Genomic DNA, 18,926 nt, shown 5'->3' with positions numbered 1-18,926 from the left:
AGTCAGTTTCTTCATTAAAGGCAAATAAAGAGTGACACACGGTAATATAAATGACGACACAGACGTAATGATTTAAAAGATTCACAATGTTTTGAAATGACGTCAAAGTTGAAGGCTTGGGAATTCATTTGTATTTGGAAAAGAAAGACCGAAAAATTAATTACCTAAGAGGCTCCCCAATGCCTCGTTTTTTTTCTTTTCTATTTATGCCTTGCCGAGTCCCCGTTAATGCTGGCAGGAAGGTGTGTGGGGGAGAGAGGAAGTGGGGCAGAAAGGAGTGTCAGTGAAGGGAGAGTGGAGGCCAGCAGAGGTGTTAGCAGGGGGAGGTAGGCAGAGGAAGGCTTGTTTCGGTGGAGGGGGATGGTGTAAGCACAAGGGTGTCAGCAGATGGGAGAGGACGTGCCCCTAGAGGACGCCCCAGTAGCCTCCAAGCAACACTGAAGTTGTCCCTCTGCCGCAGACTCACTCTTCCTTTTACCTTGATACGGCGGGCAATGTGTGACTCTGGGAATAGGAGGAGGAGGAGGAGGAGGAGGTGGAGGAGGAGGAATATCTCGGGTGCTTTTTCGCTTCTTGCCACCTGACAAGTCACTACCCACTTTTCCCTCCAGAGATCTCAAGTTCCTCACGCGGGCAGTCAGCGCCGCGCCTCCCTCAACCCCAAGAGAGGACCAGAAATGAACGCTGAGACCAAACTCTTGTGCAGAATTTAGTTTGTCGATCATCCCGGATCCTTCACCTCTCTCTCCCCTCTACCTTTTAACCTTCCGCCACTTCTAATGCTATATTTAGTTTGCCTCCAGGAGTTAAAGTCACTGTGTCCAACGTTCTGATATTTCTGTCTTATTTCTGTCTCCCCTTCTACCTCTGCTTTGCCTTCAATTAGCGGGTTTTCGCCTCCAGGGTTTAAATCACTTAAAGGCTGAATGCCCAAGGGTAACTCAAGCAGTTTGTAAGTGATGGTACGTGAAAAGCAAAGCGTCGAATGTAATATTAGCGTCCTGTTCATGTAATAACTCCTTATTCCTTTCTCTCAGCTGCTCCGCGGGTCGCCACAATGGATCAACTTTCTCTAAGGCAATCGGTCTTCTGCGCCTTCCTCAGTCACAGCCATTACAAGCATGTCTTCTTTCACTGCACCCATAAACATTCACTACAACGTATAATTTTCCAACTTCTTGCAGTCACCATCTGTTAGAATACAGAAAAATAAAAAGAATAATCTAGTGGATGAGTAATCGGAAATATTTTTAATCCCTTCATTAACAAAATTGTCATCGTGGACTTTATATAATCCTCTAGTGATATCCAAGGTAAAAATAAACTAATGCCGCGATACTAAAAGAATTATTAAAAGATGAGCATCACACTCTAAAGGGACCTCGATCTTTTAAACACACACGCACAAACACACGAGAGAGAGAGAGAGAGAGAGAGAGAGAGAGAGAGAGAGAGAGAGAGAGAGAGAGAGAGAGAGAGAGAGAGAGAGAGAGAGAGAGAGAGAGAGAGAGAGAGAGAGAGAGAGAGAGAGAGAGAGAGAGAGAGAGAGAGAGAGAGAGATGTACGAGATATGTGCACCTGCATGCCTGGAGCCCCTTAATTAAACAGGAAACCGCACACGCATCCTCACCCTCATTTCCACATTCACATTCGCTTCTGCATGTACGTTTTTACCAATATCGACACTCGCATCGATATTCTCATCTGCGGGAAGAGCATGGTGCGGATACGCGGAAAAAAGGCGAGAACACAAGACTTAAAGGGCATGTACTCAAAAAGAACATTGAACTTTTCCTTTGTACGACTAGAACTGAAAAGAATATCATGCTCTAAGTAAGGAGTTCCTTGTCTCCATTAGCTAAAGATAGACAGACAAAAAAAAGATAGATAGAATAGATATATAGGTAGTTAGATAATTTATATTGACCATAAGTACGGCACGTCATAAAAACAAATACTAATAATGAAATAACAGGTTAATCACATGTATCCTCTTATGGGTCCATACAAAATAGATATCACAGAAAAGTATTTTGATAAGTTACCGTTAAGTGGTCAAAGAATATCCATGTGCTTCCTATCAACCTTATCTCCCACGGTGAATGCATCGGGGAGCTCAGAGGGTCGACAAGAATCTCTACAAAGGTTTCGCTCCAAAATTCTGCCTGAGCCACCATGGGAGGGACCAAGTACCCAAGCCTTTACAAATATGACAGACCGACCATTCAAGACTCGTGGCTGTAGCATGATTACCTTCCGACGCTGCAAGCCAAGTATAAAGAAAAGTATGACGGTTCAGGATGGAAAATGGCGTACCGCAGGGCTGTTTTGGGGATTACCTTGTTTCTGCTTCTTGATTATCTGTACATATATCTGTACGCACTATATATATCGAACAGAGCCCCGAAGACTTTTACTCTTCGTCATCAACAAAAGCCCAAGTATTCATCTTATACCTAGTACATTGTTGAAATTATAAAAGGTGACAATTGTTTAACTATATGACAATAATTTTCTGGTGTCACATTAAGAAGAGAGAGACTCAAACCTGCTCCCTGGTATGATATTGTTCGAAGTATAAAAGTTTCTACATAATCGACAACGTAACAACACTTTCTGGTGCCAAATTAAATACAGACTGTCAGTATGCTCCCGCTTTCTAGTACAATGCTGCTGAGGGTACAAAAATGACACTTATTCAATTATACAGCAATATATAAGCTCTTGATAAATTTTCCTTCCTTCCTGCCTAGTATGATGTTACTGAAGGAAAAAAAAAAAAACGTCTATACAACAATTTCTAGTGTAACATAACTTTTTAGTGTAATAAAGTATAAAAAAGGTGCAGAAGGAAATTGTGCTTCCAGTAAAATATAAAAAAAAAGTTACGTGTATATGAATCACGAACGCTGTTTCCCCACCGCGAGCCGCTGCCTCGTGGGACCATTCACCGCAGGAAATTGTATTTGTGAGGCATTTGCATAAATTTGAAGGAACGTTTGATAAAGTAATATTAAGAGACGGAACATAACGAGCTTGACTCAATCCTGTTCAAATACAATTATGCAGGTAGTATGTACGTAGTATGTACACACACACACACACACACACACACACACACACACACACACACACACACACACACACACACACACACACACACACACACACACTATGAAACAGAAATGTTGACTTGAACGAGATGAAATAGATGAAACACACACACACACACACACACACACACACACACACACACACACACACACACACATACCCTTCCCCACTAACGTCCTTCCCTTTCTATCCTCCAAACACACACACACACACAGTACCACCACCACCACCATTACTACCACGAACAACACCCACCAGTAACAGAGCAAAAGTAGCAGTGTTAAGTGGCAACAGAAGGCGAGACAAGGAAAACAGGCAACACCAGTAGCAGCGGCAGCAACAGCAGTTAGTTCAGTAATGAGCAACACGCCCTTAAGACTGTGCAGGCAGGAGCTGGAGCGGCTGCAGCTGAAACTCGAGGGAAGGGAGATAGAGGAGGCGAGAGGGAAACAAAGGAAGAAAGAATGTTGTATTTAGTGAGGGAGCTGCGAGGTACGGGAGGGTTTAAAGTTAATAGGGAGGAACAAGAATACCTGTGCCGAGAGAGAGAGAGAGAGAGAGAGAGAGAGAGAGAGAGAGAGAGAGAGAGAGAGAGAGAGAGAGAGAGAGAGAGAGAGAGAGAGAGAGAGAGAGAGAGAGAGAGAGAGAGAGAGAGAGAGAGAGAGAGAGAGAGAGAGAGAGAGAAATTTAAACCGTTCTCAGTTCTTCCACCACCACCAGCACCACCACCAACATAATCATCATCATTAACCAACACCAACAAATCATATCAATTATAACGCTTAAGGTTTACTATGAATGCTACAGAAAACGGAGAAACAAGGACCACTGTAATAAACATGGAAGGCAAACGTGTTCCCTTGAATTTACGTAGTTAATTAGTTTTGTTAGTTGTGTTGATTTAGGTAAGGTTACGTTAGGCTACTTGATTATGAAGGTTGTTATTTCCTTAACTATTTATTTATTTAGTTAGTTGCTATGTTGGTCACATTATTGGCAAAAAGGAGTGTGTACAGAGAAAAAGAGGAAAAGTAAGGAAAAGAAACGGAAGGATAGGAAAGGAGAGAAGAGGCGAGGAGAGGAGAGGAGAGGAGAGGAGAGGAGAGGAGAGGAGAGGAGAGGAGAGGAGAGGAGAGGAGAAGAGAGGAGAGGAGAGGAGAAGTGAGAAGAGAAGGGAAGAGGAGGAGGAGAAGGAGGAGGAGGAGAGAAGAGGGAGGCGACATGACACAGTGAATATTATGAACCTGTTGCATCTCTCTCTCTCTCTCTCTCTCTCTCTCTCTCTCTCTCTCTCTCTCTCTCTCTCTCTCTCTCTCTCTCATATGACGAGTGAGAAAGAGAAATGTCAACTAGGACGCAAAACACACACACACACACACACACACACACACACACACACACACACACACACACACACACACACACACACACACACACACACACACACACACACACACACACACACACACACACACACACACACACACACACACATACACACACACACACACACACTAAAACCCTATTCAACATCACACCACAGTAAGAAGAGAAGGAAAAAGAGAAGACGAAGAAAGGAGAGAAAGAGAGGAAAGGAAGAGCAGGAAGAGAGGGAGATGAAAAGCTGAACTAGATAAGAGAGGAAGGAGAGGCGAGAAGGAGGCAGGAAGGAAGTAAGGAAGGGTGAAAGAAGGTGGGGAAGAAGGTGGGAATGAAGGAGGAGGAGGAAGAAAGGGAAGAGGAAGATCAATGGGAGGAGAGGCAGGTCGCAGTAGAACGTCTCTTAATTATTCAAACGTGTTGGCCGCCCTCCGCACCACGCTGCCTGGCTTTGTGAGCACGAGGAGGAAGAGGAGGAGGAAGAGGAGGAGGAGGAGGAGGAGGAGGAGGAGGAGGAGGAGGAGGAGGAGGAGGAGGAGGAGGAGGAGGAGGAGGAGAAGGTGATGGTGGTGCACTATTTAGATGGAGAATGCGGTGATACGATGTTGCTGTTAATGTTGTTGCTGTTGTTGTTGTTTTTGTTTTTGTTGTTGTTGTTGTTGGTGGTGGTGGTAAATGACGAACACTGAACAATAAAAAGTAAATGATAATATATTTTCCTCTCTCAGTTCTGTATAACAGTGAAAACAGTGAATCTTTGTTTAAAACGCTCGTAATTTTCTTCTTCCCTTGAATTGTAAAGTTTAAAGGTAAGCGCTAGGGTAGAATACTTCTTTGTTGTCTAAAGTGAAAAGCTATACCATATCCTCCTTCAGACAAAATAAAACACGTTGTAAATATGAAAGAAAAACTAAGGGCAGTGTCACATCGCATCACTTCCTAATCAGTTTGTCACTGCTTCACCTTGTCGCCTTCCGCTGCAGTTCAAGATATCGATGTCTGATTCAGCAAGACTATTGGAGGTCTGGAGGCTGTCACGTGATCTTGACTCGAGGAGGAGAGACTAGAGGGTTTGAGCTTCACGACATGCAGTGCTTCTCATTCAGGGGATGTATTTCGTGTCTTGCTATATACTCTGGGTGTTGTACTTATGCAGTGTTCTTAGTGTAACCTGAGGAAGCTTCACTGTATCCTAAGAGTATGTTGTGTCCTACGTATTTCATTAGCTAGTTGTTAATGACTAGCATACTTAAACCACCGTATTGCATCCGAATTGTATCATAACTACATGTATTCGACAAGTCTCATTAGCAAGTTGTAAATGACAAGAAAACTACACCAGCTGTCTTGAAGAATCAGATCGATATCATAATGCATGTTGTATTCCAGGTGTTTCATTGCCTCATTGGAGAGAGAGAGAGAGAGAGAGAGAGAGAGAGAGAGAGAGAGAGAGAGAGAGAGAGAGAGAGAGAGAGAGAGAGAGAGAGAGAGAGAGAGAGAGAGAGAGAGAGAGAGAGAGAGAGAGCTACATCTCCCGTCTTGAAATCAGTACCGATCTTGCCATAAGCCGCGAGCATCCTGTTAAACTTTAATGTTCGTACCACCACAACGCTTTGTATATATTGTAGTGGTGGTGATGACCCAGCCAAGCTCCTCCCTGATGTCAACAGTTGGCGGTGGCTCACCAAACATAATGTATTAAATGTTGCAAGTCATAATGTGCATAACTTGACTGTTGTGGAGCCATGACATTGGCCACCTGTTGAAATAGAGATGCTGGAAGATTTACTTATTCATTTATCTATTTTGTTTATTTATTCTTTTGCGTATAAGTGATATCACATTTGCTACTTGTTGGACCAGAGATGATGATGAAATCTTATTTATTCATTATTTTCGTATTACTGAGCCCGACCAAAGATACAAAGATAAACAATTAAAAGCACACTTACAAACCCATTAGCAAAAATAAACAACAGAAGAATCCAAAAGTTAACCTGATTAGTTTCTGAGATATGCCGACACTCCTCTTTGTGAAATCATTCAAGTCGTACGGAGGAGCGGAAAAAAAAAAAAAAAAAGGTAAGTAGAGAGAGAGTTTCAGAGTTTCCCAGTGAAAGGCGTGAAAGACTGAAGACACTGGTTAACTCTTGCATTAGTAAGATGGACAAAATGGAGGTTAAGAGTAAGTAGAAACTCTTGTGCAGCGAGGTCTTGGGAGTGGGGAAGTATGCAGTTAGTAAGTTCAGAAGAGCAGTAACTATGAAAATAACGATAAAAGACAGTAAGAGATACACAACTGCAGCTGAGAGAGAGAGAGAGAGAGAGAGAGAGAGAGAGAGAGAGAGAGAGAGAGAGAGAGAGAGAGAGAGAGAGAGAGAGAGAGAGAGAGAGAGAGAGAGAGAGAGAGATTCAAGTCAGTCTTTTAGAGGAAAGGACTGGATGAGAGAAACAAATTATTGGAGGAGAATGACGAAGATAAGATTGCGGAGGGAAAGGAAGAAGGAGTAATGAAGATGGAGGAAGAGTGAAGAGTGGAGACATCTAAGACAGAGTTACGTCCGGGTCTTTTTCAAGCATGCATGATTTCCAATACTCCTTGGCTTTGGCTTTGGAGAAGGAGGAGGAGGAGGAGGAGGAGGAGGAGGAGGAGGAGGAGGAGGAGGAGGAGGAGGAGGAGTTCTTTCTAGTCAGAGTAACAGCTTTATCCTTTGAAGTGGCACGGCGGGCGGTCTGCCATTGGATGAGCACAGAAAGAAAGACAGGGAAAAGAAAAGCGTCTGGATAAGAAACAAAGGCAGATGAAATGGAGATTGAACCACGAACACGTAATAAATGAATAAATGAAAAAAAAAATAATAGTAAAAGTAGAAGTGAAATTATCATATATTCTGCATATTTTTCCATTTGTACATTCCTTTTTCATTCCACCCAAACACCTATTTTTTTCCTTTTCTTTGTTAGTAATAGTTAAAAATAGAAGTAAAAATTAATATTTCAACAGTTTCCCTTTTCGCATTTCTTCCCATTTCAACGAACCACCTATTCTTCCTTTCCCATATAAGCAATAGCAGTAAAAATAGTAGCGAGGTTAACATACATCCTACATTTCCCCTTCGCTTTCCCATCCAATTCCCTCAAAACACCCATTTCACCTTTCTTAAAAAAACAGCAAAACATACATCTAAGTTTTCCCTTCCATTTCCCTTCCCATCTCATCTTACTCGCAGTCACCACTCGCCTATCCACCCACACGCCCTTGTCTTCCGTTCCCGTACCGCCGCAGAAAGGGAAGTACGATACTGTAGATGGATGCCACGCCCTAGTCCCCGCAGCGCCCTCAGAGGAAGCACAAACAGCGAGAGAAACAAATGATTAATAGGCGAGGGGGGCGGTGGCTGAGGCAAGCTGCTGTGGAGAGGCGGATCAAGAGAGAGGATTCTGTATCACGCTGGAGCTCAAGACAAGGCGGTGGTGGTGGTGGTGGTGGTGGTGGTGGTGGTGGTGGTGGTGGAGGAGGAGGAGGAGGAGGAGGAGGAGGAGGAGGAGGAGGAGGAGGAGGAGGAGGAGGAGGAGGAGGAGGAGGAGGAGGAGGAGGCGTTAACGGTATTCGTGATTAATGGTGAACCAAGACTGGAGAGAGAGAGAGAGAGAGAGAGAGAGAGAGAGAGAGAGAGAGAGAGAGAGAGAGAGAGAGAGAGAGAGAGAGAGAGAGAGAGAGAGAGAGAGAGAGAGAGAGAGAGAGAGAGAAAGTGCACAAAAAATAACAAGTCACAATAACATCCATTAACACACTCTATTACATCAACCACCTCTCTCTCTCTCTCTCTCTCTCTCTCTCTCTCTCTCTCTCTCTCTCTCTCTCTCTCTCTCTCTCTCTCTCCCCATTCCCCCAACACAGTATTAATTTCCCGATATTTCAACATTTCCATTACCTTTCGCAATTTCAACGCCATGTCCTCTTTTGATAAGCGACCCTGTGCATTTAATTCTTTCCTGTAACTTCCGCCGACCCTCTCTCCTCCAGGTAATAACGACCCGACGCTACCTTGTGCGCCTGAGAAGCCAGAGGGAGACGCAGGGTGAAGTGTTAATACTAAACAGGCAGTGTTGGGGTACTGTGGAGGACGGCCAAGTGTCCAAAGCAAGGCTAGTGTTCGGTTGGAGTGTTAGTGTTGGATGGAGGCAATATGTCTTTAGAAGCGTTCGCATATTGGTTTTTATTTCCTCACCAGTGTATACATCCCCATTTTTTGTCTTTAATTGTAACACTGAAGACGGAGCGCGAAGACCAAGTTCGTTCCAGAAAGTCTGATTCGCTCTGGCGACTCCTCACGGAAGCAGCCCATTGAAAAAGAGGACTGATGGATTGACGACTGAATGGTTGTGGAAGATGTGGTGTATAGACTGCAGTATTAAAAAAAGTCACCAAATGTTAGTCTATACAAGGAATGTTACCGAAATGAGAGGAAGAAAAAAAAAAAAATAGTGTGACTTACTGGGTAACATTCATATGCGCCTCACATTCCTGAAGGTTTTAGAGAAAGGTAAACGTTATCATACTTGAAGTGCAACGCTGTGGTGTGGTAATTTAGGTTAGAAGAGTCACGTTATCAATATTTTCTTGCAATGAGTCTAGTGAAAGAGGGAACTTTGTCAAACTCCACATGAAACTCATGAATACAAAATTAACACTCGTCCTCACGGCTGCTCCTTCCCCCACACTGCTTGGCTATGACTGGCACGGTACTTCAAGCATTTTTCAGCGACTCTTACTCTGGCCCGGTACCTTTCCCGTACTCTTCCGTGTGCCAAGGCTAATGGGTGCAGCTCTGCCTTGCAAGAGTAAACAGCAATACGGTAAGGCAGGCGTTGAGGGGGAGTAGTCGTGGGAGTGGGAGGGAAGGTAGGAGAGCGCGTACTGTGTAGCTTGCGCCGTCAAGTAACTTAATTCCCCCAGCCACGATTCCCGCTCCGCCGCCAGTAAACAATTAGCGACACCCACCACCCGGGGACGCCTGGTGGAGAGGGAGGGCACGTGGGAGACCCGCCCCCCTCCTGGCGAGGATTAGCCCGCGCCCTGCAACCCTTCGAGTCACCGCCTGAGTACCACCAAACACCAATTTCCCACCTCGGCGGGGCGTCGTGGCTGGTAAGTACAGAAACGAATGACTGAACAAATATTAGCTGTCACAGACAAAATGCAGGCACTCCCGCTGCTCCCAATACCCGGGGCGGCACTCAGCGGCGCCTGGCGAGCGGCGCCGATTCGATTTAAGACATCAGTGAGTCGGGTCCTCGTTTTCTCAAGAACTTTAACGGAAACAGAATTTTTTATTGAAAGTCGGTAATGGGACTGAGATCGGTAATATATTAATGAAGAACTATTTTCACGCCAGTCTGACATAATAAGTGAAGTGCCATGCCAGCGTCAGGGCGTCGCTCCATTCCCTCCACTTCACACGGTCAGCGGTGGGGGCGAGGGGCTGCAGGCCACGGGAGGAAGGCGGGAGAAAGGGAGGGGAAGAGATGTGGGCCGTAATACAGAGCGAGTGTATGATAGCGAGAGTTCCGAGAAGGCTTTGTGCTGCAGGTGAGGAGCGCTGAGTGCTTCCAGCCATTCGGAGGAAGACGCTGGCTTCCTTCACCAGCCGGCACAGGGAGCGGCATTTTATAGAGGCTTGAGGCAAAACATCTAATCCAGGAGGAGAGTACGAGGGTCGAGCAGTTGTGGACGACCTGGCTGAGTGGTAAGACAGTTGACGGCGGGCACTCCTCTGGCTTCCCTGCTGATCTACTGAGGGTACCGCGGCGCCCTTGCCAGATAGAGCTGCTGATACCTTGCCTGGCGGCGTCCCTCCCTAGGAATCTGAACTGGGGAGGATCAGGGAGATAGAAAGAATTGTCTCATAAAGGAAAGCGCTGCGAGGAGGCAAGGGCATTAAGGAAACAGGTCATTAACTAACAAGCACGACGTCATTAACTAACTTTTTACCAGCGCTAGGGAGCTCCACTGACTCTCAGGTAATTCACTTATCCGAGGCTTATACTCTTAAAGGGCCGGGAGCACAGATCAGTTGGTGTGCGGAAACTAAACCTTAGACTTGGTAATCCAATCTTAATAGGAGAGAAGTAGACGCAGAGTGACCGAAATACCGAAGAAGGAGAGCAAGGCGTAAAAACATAACCAATAAAAAAAGAAAGACAGGAATGACAGTAAAGAAGGATGGAAAGAAGAATATAAATAAATAAACGCAGTGATTGAGCCAAAGGCCGAGGAAGGAAAACAACGCGTAAAAAAAAAAAAAAAAAACATGACCAATGAAAAACGAAAGAGAGGAATGACGGTAAAGAAGAGTACGAAAAAAGGAATATAAAGAAACTCAGAGAGAGAGAGAGAGAGAGAGAGAGAGAGAGAGAGAGAGAGAGAGAGAGAGAGAGAGAGAGAGAGAGAGAGAGAGAGAGAGAGAGAGAGAGAGAGAGAGAGAGAGAGAGAGAGAGAGAGAGAGAGAGAGAGAGATTGGCGGAGGTAACAATAAGACGAAAGAAAAATTGAGAGAAACTTCACGCATTGTTTTCCAGATTTCTCCCCTCTCGTCCTTGGCCTTCAGTTCCGCTCGGGCCAGACTCGCTCTCAGGCAGGGCTCGGAGGGTCACGGAAAGGCGGGCCAGCACAGAGTTCCCATGAGGAAAGGAGCAGCTGGCGAAACACACTCGAATTACGGGTAAGTTTTTTGATTGGTTTAGAAATATAAATAGAAAGAACTGTAGAGATGCTAATGCAGAGTCTCCTCAAGAGAATCAGCTTTTGTGTGTGTGTGTGTGTGTGTGTGTGTGTGTGTGTGTGTGTGTGTGTGTGTGTGTGTGTGTGTGTGTGTGTGTGTGTGTGTGTGTGTGTGTGTGTGTGTGTGTGTGTGTGTGTGTGTGTGTGTGTGTGTGTGTGTGTGTGTGTGTGTGTTAGGGAACTGAATCATAGCGTCACTTTAATCTGGCACATAAAAGTGAGCTGTATACATAAATTGCTGAGAATATGACGCTTGCTCAAGGATTAGACTCATTCCTCATAACCTAACCTAAATCCAACCAAATCTAATCTGTCAGCAACATGTGGCCTGCCTGACGCCTTCCAGCATCCGTCACTCTACTAACTACATACACAAGTTGGTATACGCGACGCTTTCTCACGGATTAGACTCATTCCTCGCATCTTATCATCCACCTAATCTAGCTAATCCTAATCTGTCAGCATGATCTAACATACCTGACATAACCCAGCATCCGTCACTCTCCCAACCACATATCTGAATTAATGAAGATCCAACACTCCCCGAGGATTACTATCATTCCTCGTACCTCCTCACAACCTAACCTAATCCAACCAATCCTAATCTATCAGCAACAACTGGCCTGTCTCACACCTTCTAGCACCAGTCACTTTTCTAACAACACACGTAAGTCGGTGAAGACGCGACGCTCACTAGAGGATTACTCTCATTCCTCGGCGGGATAAAAGCGATGAAAACTCGGCAGGCAATTACGATCGCATGAAGGAAAAATCCTTCTGAAGTGTTGGGGCGCCGCTCCTTCCAACCGCTGGAGAACCAATTTCGGCGCAGGTAAAGTGTGCAGGGTGTCACGGGCGCTGGCTGGAGGCGACATGGCTTTCATTAACGGAAGATTCGCGCGCTTTACCCTTCATCCCCACGCAAGCAGGGATGGGACAGGGGAAGGGACAAGGAATGGGAGAGGACGCCATTCAAAGCTACGTTCAAAAAGAGACGACTTTTCATTACAACTATAACTACTAATAATATGAAGGAACGCAAAGGAAGGACATACATAAAGTAATGTATTGCTTCTTATCATACTGACGAGTGATAAGTTACGTGATATTAGATAAGAGATACAGGAGGGTAAAGTATTAGTAGTAGTAGTAGTAGTAGTAGTAGTAGTAGTAGTAGTAGTAGTAGTAGTAGTAGTAGTAGTAGTAGTAGTAACAATAAAAATATATGTAATAATAAACAAAACACTCACACCTACCCACCAAAACACACCCGCACTGAAACAGACACCCACCACTACTCCATCTTCCTCGCACTCTTCACAAGCCGCAACAGATGGAGTATCATATCTTCGCAGCATTTAAGGCCAACTGGGGACCATTACGAGGCAGATGAAAGAGAGCGTGGCCAGAACGAGGGAGAGAGAGAGAGACCTGACGAAAGGAACACAAAGGAACACAAAAGAGTGGACTAACAACAGAAGCAATATTAGATCTTACAGGGATGTTTGTGATAAGTTACGCTTTCCACTTTCTAATCTAAAGTAAGGGTGGAAGAAGAGAGAGAGAGAGAGAGAGAGAGAGAGAGAGAGAGAGAGAGAGAGAGAGAGAGAGAGAGAGAGAGAGAGAGAGAGAGAGAGAGAGAGAGAGAGAGAGAGAGAGAGAGAGAGAGAAATTATGCACTACACACTTAAAACAATAACTATAAATCCTCATAAAACAGTAAACACACACACACACACACACACACACACACACACACACACACACACACACACACACACACACACACACACAACACATACACACTACATTAAGAACCCAAAAAAGATAATAGTGTTGTGCTGGAAATAAAAAAAAGAAAAAAGTGAAACCAGAGACAGGAAGAGGGAGAGAGAGACATGGAAGAAGGGAGACGGAAGGATGAAAGTAAAAGGAGGAATGATACAAGGAATGAGAGAGAGAGAGAGAGAGAGAGAGAGAGAGAGAGAGAGAGAGAGAGAGAGAGAGAGAGAGAGAGAGAGAGAGAGAGAGAGAGAGAGAGAGAGAGAGAGAGAGAGAGAGAGAGAGAGAGAGAGAGAGAGAATAAGAGAGGGGTTAAGCGCGTTGAATGATTTATTTAGGGAGAAAGATTTCAAGAGAGAGAGAGAGAGAGAGAGAGAGAGAGAGAGAGAGAGAGAGAGAGAGAGAGAGAGAGAGAGAGAGAGAGAGAGAGAGAGAGAGAGAGAGAGAGAGAGAGAGAGAGAGAGAGAGAGGGGGCAGGCCAGGGATGAGTGATTTGGGGGAAGGAAAGAAAAATGCGAGGGCTAAGCGGTGCGGAAGAAAGAGAGAGAGAGAGAGAGAGAGAGAGAGAGAGAGAGAGAGAGAGAGAGAGAGAGAGAGAGAGAGAGAGAGAGAGAGAGAGAGAGAGAGAGAGAGAGAGAGAGAGAGAGAGAGAGAGAGAGAGAGAGAGAGAGAGAGAGAGAGAGAGAGAGGCCCGTATCCAGAAACGCTTTACTCTCTCACTTCAACTATTTTCGAAGGCCACAGAGATAATTAGCCAGGTTCTCAAGACTGTTTCTCCTTCCAATAATGCCAAAAATCTCGTTAATCTGTCACTAGAATCATAAAAACACCCTTAGAAGACCGGCGTTACCTTCAACTACAGCGGAGGTAGGAACAGAAGTTTTTCAGAATAAAGTCCAGAGAGAGAGAGAGAGAGAGAGAGAGAGAGATGAGACCATGAAGGAAAGGATAGGAAGGGAGCGAGGGTGAATTGGGACATCCCTCTGAATACTGATGACAGGACGCTGACCTCAAGGGGCGCGCCAGGACATGGTCTGATTAAATCCTTCGCTCGGGAGACAACAGAGGCCAAAGGCACTGTGGTAAACAGAATCTGGACCCGCGCTGCCCTGTTGGTGGTGATCGCCTCGTGCACCGCGTGATAGCTTAACTGGATTACTAGCGTTTCCTGATGTGAGGCAGAATGAGGTGTGTGTGTGGGTGTGTGTGTGTGTGTGTGTGTGTGTGTGTGTGTGTGTGTGTGTGTGTGTGTGTGTGTGTGTGTGTGTGTGTGTGTGTGTGTGTGTGTGTGTGTGTGTGTGTGTGTGTGTCTTTGTAGTGAGGGGAGCGGAGGAAGAATGAGGTGTATATGTGTGTGTGTTGGGGGGAATTTTTGGGGGGCAGTGGGGTGTTCTCTAGTGTAGTTTTATCTTTTACGTATATATTGTACAAAATCTTCCTTTTTCTTTAATTATTATCATGCTGTTGTTTTTTTATTAATGCCATGTACAGTAAATTGTGGCCAATATACGTATCTAGTGGAGAGAGAGAGAGAGAGAGAGAGAGAGAGAGAGAGAGAGAGAGAGAGAGAGAGAGAGAGAGAGAGAGAGAGAGAGAGAGAGAGAGAGAGAGAGAGATGTGGACGCCCTAGCTCAGCGCATCGCATCAGAATGACACCGAGCAGTACCTGAGAACTTTACATTAATATCCTGACACGCAAAGTAAAAACGAAACAAGGCGAGCGTGGCGGCGAGGCATACAAACGTGCAACATGAAAGGCGGCGGCGAGGAACACCACACAGGAGCCTGGCCGTCACAAAGCACCATGACCTCACGCGGTGCCTTGTGGAAAAATCTTTGCCTCATGAATATCCTTTTTCCTCCAATAAAAGCTGCGTCGACGTGGCCAAGTGAAGCTGAACTGACCTCTCAAAAGCACTCATTTCAACTTCCAGGGAACCGGATGTTCGGAAGCCCCCAAGGCGGTCTGAGTTAACGTGGCCCGCCGGTTGGTTTAGCTAAACACACAAGCCCTGGGGAATACCAGGGTCTGCAGGGACACCACTTGGGGCAGACCCATGTATTGTTGATTGTGTTGAATGTCAAGGAACAATAAAAGTCTCATGAAAAAGCTAGGCCAGGTAAAGAGTGTAGCGCTGTTCCTGTATATTCATGAAAAAAAAAAAAAAAAAATGGAGAGGTTTTAGAATTTGTATACAAAACAAGAAATATTGTTAGCAAAAGAAAAATAAAACTAAAGGGTTACTATAGAAGAAATATACAAATCTGTAAAGAATTACAACAAAAAACGTACTTTAGCTCTTAGGAAATCCATAAAACTTCCAGATATTTTTCCCCAGTACCTCAGTAAAACCCAGGAACTAGAATATGAGAACACGAGGAACCTAACATTAAAATCAGAACACAGAGTAAGGCTAGTTGACCCACGCAAGGCAGCTCGGAGGAGAACTTCAGAAAATACGTAGCAAAATCATCAGAAACCAAGAAAGATGCCTCAAGAAACGGACCTCTCAGGATATCATATATTTCTAGTTATTTTTTCCGTCTCACATCATTAGCGATCTCTACCCTTCCTCTTCCAGTCCTACGCCGTCTTGGTCTCCAGGATAGGTTGCAAAACTGACCCTAATGTGATGTGTGCTGTCACTGTGAGGTAGTCAAAATCTCTCTCTCTCTCTCTCTCTCTCTCTCTCTCTCTCTCTCTCTCTCTCTCTCTCTCTCTCTCTCTCTCTCTCTCTCTCGTGTCAAGACTGTCCTCTGGGAATAAACCAGTCTTATTCACAAACCTATAAACGCTCTGTGAATAAAATCTCTCTCTCTCTCTCTCTCTCTCTCTCTACACTGAAATGGACCAACAGGAGAGAGAGATGCCAGAGATAGCAAGTAAACAGTAACTGATGAAGAAACAGCACAAATATAGACTCGGAGACTAGATAGGAGAAATGTACGAATACCTCAGATCCTGTACACCACAACATCTGCGGGTTACAATACTTCTACACTACCATGCACTAACACTTGTAAAAACGCCCACACACACACACACACACACACACACACACACACACACACACGACACATTACCGTGGCTGCCACCAACATCCCACTAACCCAGCTCACGTTTCCTTCACATTACCTGAAAAGGATGAAAAAAGAAATATTAGTTTCCAACATTTTTGCCGCAGGACATTGATATGTAAATGCAAGTCGTTATTGAGAATTAAAAGTTATATTTGATTTTTTTCTTCCGCGCTCTCTCTCTCTCTCTCTCTCTCTCTCTCTCTCTCTCTCTCTCTCTCTCTCTCTCTCTCTCTCTCTCTCTCTCTCTCTCTCTCTCTGTGTGTGTGTGTCAATTACGAGGAAACATGGGTACTGGAAGTCAAGAGTTGCTCAACAAGAGAAAAATAAAAACTTTTAACCAATCAATGATGGATTTATTTTTCTTTCCCCTCTTGCTGGACAACTCTTGACTTCCAATACCCGTGTTTTCTCGCAGATGACGCACGCTCTCTCTCTCTCTCTCTCTCTCTCTCTCTCTCTCTCTCTCTCTCTCTCTCTCTCTCTCTATGTGTATGTGTGTGTGTGTGTGTGTGTGTGTGTGTGTGTGTGCTTTACTCTCGAGTCACGGCGTGGCGGAGTGCGAGCAGGAAGTGTCGGGAGCCACGAGGGAGCCGCCGCGGTCGCTGCCTCCCTCGCTGTTTGGTTTGCGGCGCTGCTTCCTGAATCACTGATGTCCAAACTGACTCTCAGTTTGAAAAAAAAAAAAAGACAAGCTCATCGCAAAACTCAATGAAATAATCTAACAAAAAAGAAAAATATACAAGGATCTGTTTCCTTTGACTACTCTTTCCGTCTCCTCTCACTATCCTCATTACTCTCTCTTCTAAACACTCTACAACTCTGTACTCTCATGAACTGTATCCTAATGAACTGTAACTTCCCTTCACTATCTGCATGTCTCTTTTCACCAATCTCTAAGTCTCTACTCATCACCCTGTTTATTGCCTCATCTAGCCACTCTCTGTAGCTGTACTCTCCCCATCCTCTGTCTCGATAAGACAGCAATTGCCTCTGTTACGGTTAACCTGCGTGACTGGCTGGGAACACATAGGCTGCCCGCGCCCGCCATACAACTACCCATTCAACTAGCCACAAGCTCGTTCCTCCACACACCACTCTGCTCCTCGTTTACGTGGTTCGCTCCCCTTTTACGTGATTCGGCCGTGGATACTCCTTCCCCCTGCCCTCGTTTAGCAGCCAGCCAATCCTCGCGAGCCAGGCATCTATACTTTCTCCCCACCCTCCTTTCATCGAGGTTATATATGAGTATTTGCCACTTATCAGGCAGCGAGGATCCCCACAGCCTGAGTCAACTTGAAACTTTCCAAATTCCTCCCTCGCCTCCTGCCAGCACTTCTTAAGTATTACATTGGTTGGTTCCATTTTGTTCTCCCTCTTTGTTTATTTGTTACTCCTCCACAGTTGGGTAGGGTTATTTTCCTTCTGTTTTTTTTTTTGTATATATATATATATATATATATATATATATATATATATATATATATATATATATATATATATATATATATATATATATATATATATATATATATATATATATATATATATATATATATATATATATATATATATATATATATATATATATATATATAATTAAGACTGTTGTCCACCTCATCTTATTCTCCCGAACCTCAAAACTTCATTCCCTCTATCTTACGTTAGTCACAGGTTGAATATCTACAACCTAACGTAATACCTCTCAATGCACCTCCTCGCCGCCACAGCCCGCATGGTCATTCATTAACCTGCGACCTGAGTCCCCGCCAGGAGCAACGAGCCACTCAACTGTTGACCTCCATAGGAAAACTTAAGGCAGACGTTCCGAACAATACCACAAGGCTACAAACAGAAATAAGACTCTAATATCATTACGGAAGCACCTCATCTCTGACGCATTGCAGTATATTTTTTTTTTATTCCTTTCTTAAAATCAACATCGTAAATGCTTCTTTATCTCTTCCCTTCAGCATTCCTTCTCTCCCTCCCACTCTTCCTGTCCCCCTATGAATATCCCTTCAGTAGCTTTACCTCGTCCTCCCACCGCCGCCATCTGACAGCCGCCCTAATACTACCACGCCAGCGAGGGGAGAAGATGGGGTGTGTGCAGGGTCGGGTGGCAAGACTGTCACGAGGGGCGGAATGTACTGCGTCAAGGAAGGTAGTCTGCGGGAGGAAAGTAATGGTGATTGTGGTAATGGCAGCAGTAGTGTTGATGGTAGTAGTAATGGTGGTGGTAGTAGTAGTAGTAGTAGTAGTAGTAGTAGTAGTAGTAGTAGTAGTAGTAACAGGAGGAGGAGGGAGAGGGAGAGGAGGAGGAGGAGGAGGAGGAGGAGGAGGAGGAGGAGGAGGAGGAGGAGGAGGAGGAGGAGGAGGAGGAGGAAGACGACGACGACGACGACGACGACAAAGAAAGCTACAAACAAATGACTGCTACAGCTCGACTCCAGACAGTCACTTAAAAATGGACAGGAAAAGAAAAAGACGTCAGATCTAATTCCTAAAAGTTTATTGATGTCTTGGCACTTGTCCTTCAGGAGTTCAAACTGTTTGAGAGAGAGAGAGAGAGAGAGAGAGAGAGAGAGAGAGAGAGAGAGAGAGAGAGAGAGAGAGAGAGAGAGAGAGAGAGAGAGAGAGAGAGAGAGAGAGAGAGAGAGAGAGAGAGAGAGAGAGAGAGAGAGAGAGAGAGCAGGAGATATAAATAGTCCATGGGAGTTCTTGGGAGGCCAAACAGGACAGGAGGCGTTGTGTTTCGTGCCAACCATCCCTTCTACGTGCTTATGAG

At 44.9% G+C, this 18,926-nt stretch overlaps 1 protein-coding gene across 2 annotated transcripts in view; it reads right to left on the bottom strand.

The window, feature by feature from the left end:
- The window catches only part of LOC135090095 (rho guanine nucleotide exchange factor 18-like), a 175,981-nt gene extending 159,804 nt beyond the window's left edge, over positions 1-16,177 (bottom strand). For both annotated transcript variants that reach the window (XM_063986435.1, XM_063986452.1), the window contains exon 1: positions 16,145-16,177. In XM_063986435.1, the coding sequence (XP_063842505.1) occupies positions 16,145-16,162 (18 nt within the window). In that variant the 5' untranslated portion in view covers positions 16,163-16,177. The remainder of the gene's footprint in view (positions 1-16,144) is intronic.
- Between the last annotated feature and the right edge of the window lie 2,749 nt (positions 16,178-18,926).

This window comes from Scylla paramamosain, chromosome 3 (genome assembly GCF_035594125.1).
Source record: "Scylla paramamosain isolate STU-SP2022 chromosome 3, ASM3559412v1, whole genome shotgun sequence".
Classification (NCBI taxonomy): domain Eukaryota; kingdom Metazoa; phylum Arthropoda; class Malacostraca; order Decapoda; family Portunidae; genus Scylla; species Scylla paramamosain.
Note: the sequence above shows the minus strand (reverse complement) of the source record. Positions and strands in the feature narration are given on the sequence as shown.